This window comes from Macrotis lagotis, chromosome 5 (genome assembly GCF_037893015.1).
Source record: "Macrotis lagotis isolate mMagLag1 chromosome 5, bilby.v1.9.chrom.fasta, whole genome shotgun sequence".
Classification (NCBI taxonomy): Eukaryota; Metazoa; Chordata; class Mammalia; order Peramelemorphia; family Peramelidae; genus Macrotis; species Macrotis lagotis.
Window position 1 is genome coordinate 142,089,347 of NC_133662.1, and position 3,027 is coordinate 142,092,373.

At 34.1% G+C, this 3,027-nt stretch overlaps 1 protein-coding gene across 1 annotated transcript; it reads right to left on the reverse strand.

Annotated features, from left to right (window-relative positions):
• Nucleotides 1-449: 449 nt before the first annotated feature.
• On the reverse strand, nucleotides 450-1,503 carry LOC141489404 (trace amine-associated receptor 2). Its single transcript, XM_074190051.1, has one exon. It carries the CDS (start codon nucleotides 1,368-1,370, stop codon nucleotides 450-452), a length of 921 nt encoding a protein of 306 aa, XP_074046152.1. The 5' UTR covers nucleotides 1,371-1,503.
• Between the last annotated feature and the right edge of the window lie 1,524 nt (nucleotides 1,504-3,027).

Genomic DNA, 3,027 nt, shown 5'->3' on the forward strand with positions numbered 1-3,027 from the left:
TTTGCCTCTTTTTGAAACCCTTGTACTTAGCTTAGTGCCTGGAATATTGTCGTACTTAATACAGTTTGTTTATTGATTAAGCTATCAAATCTAAGACTTTGGGGACACCTTGTATTTAGAGATTTATATGTATACATTTTTAATATTACTGTCCAGATCTGTGATTTCTTTGGGCTCATCAAATTCCATTAATACAAATCATCACCAATGCACCTGTTACTTAGAGTCTTGGAGATTTGTCTGAGACTTTGATTTATCATGGGTACCCAATTGATATATATATCTGAGGTAAAACTTGATCTCAGGTCTTCTTGAGTCCAAGGTTAGTCCACTCATTCATATACTTGTGCACATATATGCATGCACATATAATGTCTACACATGTAAATATATGTACATATAAATACATTTTATACTTTAAGAGAGGTTAAAGTAATTCTCCTGAATCTCTATCCCAATTCTTTGTGAGGAAACAAATTGGTATTGTGAAAATGTGAATTGAATATTTTACCTAGGAGAATATATTGCAGTGCTTTGCGAAACCAAGGATAGAAGAAACCATATATTAGAGGATTGAATGTGGAATTGAAATAGCCAAACCAGGTCAAAGCATCAAACAATATTACAGGAGTAGAAAAGTTCAAATACGGATCCAGTAAAATTGTGAAAAAGCAAGGAAACCAGCATAACAAGAAGACACCCATCACTATCCCCAAAGTTTTGGCTGCTTTCTTCTCCTTCTTCATTTGACTACTTTGATTTTCAGGGATGGTATTGATGGCACGAGCATGTTTTTTGGATACTACAAAAATTTTGCCATAAATTCCTACCATCACAGAGCTTGGGGTGAAGAAACCTGCCATAAATAAAGTGGTGCCCCACAGCTTATTGAACATCACGGGGCAAGAACTGGAACATGCTACTAGAACATCATAGCCTTCTATTCCATCAGCATATGCCTCAGAGAAAACCACCCCAAAAGCAAATGCTCCTGGTACTGACCAACAAAGAAGCAACAACCTCTTTACTACTGAAATGGACATTTTGGTAGAATAATGCAAAGGGTAGCATATAGCATAAAATCTGTCTATGGCTACAGAACAAAGATGGAAAATTGATGTTATGCTTAACATCAAGTCAAAGCTGTAATGGATCTTGCAGAAAAGAATTCCAAAATACCAGCAGTTCTCCACAGATCGGATCATGCTGTAGGGCATAATGCTGAATCCCAGGAGAAAATCAGTGACTGCCATGGAGAGAATGAGAAAGTTGGTTGGAGTATGAAGTTGTTTGAAATAGGAAATGGAAATAATCATAGCAAGATTTCCAAAAATAGTGATGAAGATAGCTCCAGACATAAATAGGTACATGGCAGTTCGAATGCCTAATGATCTATCACTCTCTGGGCATGATCCATTTCCAAATTCTGAGCAGTTAAAGGCTACCTTCAGAAAAGCAAGAAGATATAAGACTGTCAGGTAACATTTCACATGTATTATGCTTTGCAAAAAATACAGTAATTCAGAAGTTACTTTAACATGAGCAGATATAACATGGGTAGTTCAAAGATTTTTATTTTAAAATATTATGAGGCTTTCTGTTGCTCATCATTTTAGATTTGTTTTCACTCTCATACTCTAATGACTATAAATGAACAAAATTGCTTTTTTGAACATTTGAAGATTGACACTTGTTTTTATCTTCACAGTGCATATATCTTGAAGTGGATATCAGTAATTCAATAAATTATTGACTTCTAAATGTGAATGTAAATAGTTGGATTAAATTGAAGAGTCAGATGAATTCTTTGCACATATATATATATATGTAAAATTTTAAAAAAGGTTTCATATGTCTTTTAATACCTTCTTTCAGTTGCATTATGTTAGACTAGTTATAGGCATCCATAAACAATTTAGATGACATTTATTCTGAGTAAATAGTCTACTGATTCACTCTTAAGTGACGCATATCTTTCAAGATGGAAAAATTCATATAAGTAATCTGACCCACATTGAGCAGCAACATACTATATGGGGGGGGGGCATACAAGACTTGGAATAAGGAAGCTCTAGATACAAATCACACATTCAACATTACTAGGATAAATCACTTTACCTATCTGGACCTTAATTTCATCAGTTCCATTCAATAAATTATTAAGTACCTACTAGTGAAAGACATAGTGCTAGGTCCTGCGGGTACAAAAAAATGAAAGGAACTCTTCTGTCTGTTTACTTACAAAAAATATAGAGATAAATACATGCAAAGTAATTTCAGAAAGATGAGAACCTCAAAAAGAGCTAGGCAAGGAGGTCACTTTAGGCAAATGTATAGAGATAGGAGATAAGTATTTGAAAAGAATACATAAGTCATTGCCTACAGTACCCACTTCATTGCCATAGTGTGAGGATCAAGTCAGATGTCTAGAAAGTGTTTTACAATTCTTAAGTGCTATATAAATACAAGTTATCATAAGCATTTAAACATCAGCATGGGACAGATAATATCACCATTTACATAAAGACATGACAGAAAGATGGTTCAGAACTTCTTAAGTCTTTCTCTGGGCTAGTGTTTTCTGAAAAGGATTTTGATTTAAGTTTAACAAAAGAAGGTTGAGATCAGGATATGATCAAGCAATGATAGCAAAGCATCTCTTTCTCATTCTTCCCTTCTTACCTATGGAAGCCTATCAGTTAAGTTTTAACACTTTGTATCTTCTAAAGTGACCTTCATGAGTAAACTAATGGCAGAGCACAAATTTTGTTTTTACATATACTTTACAATGATAAGCAAAATTCTTAAACCTGTACTTTGTAAAGACATATTAATGCAGTGACTCCTAATTATAAGTTTTATTTGGAGATAAGTTTCTTGTTCATCGTTTTTGAAATATTATGGGTTCTGAACATCCCCAAGATTGCTAATCTAGATCCCTAGTAGTTGCCTCCTCCCCTCCAGTCTTTTATCCATATTATCTGCACATCATTCCCACACACCACATCCTACAAAAAAGAAAAAGAA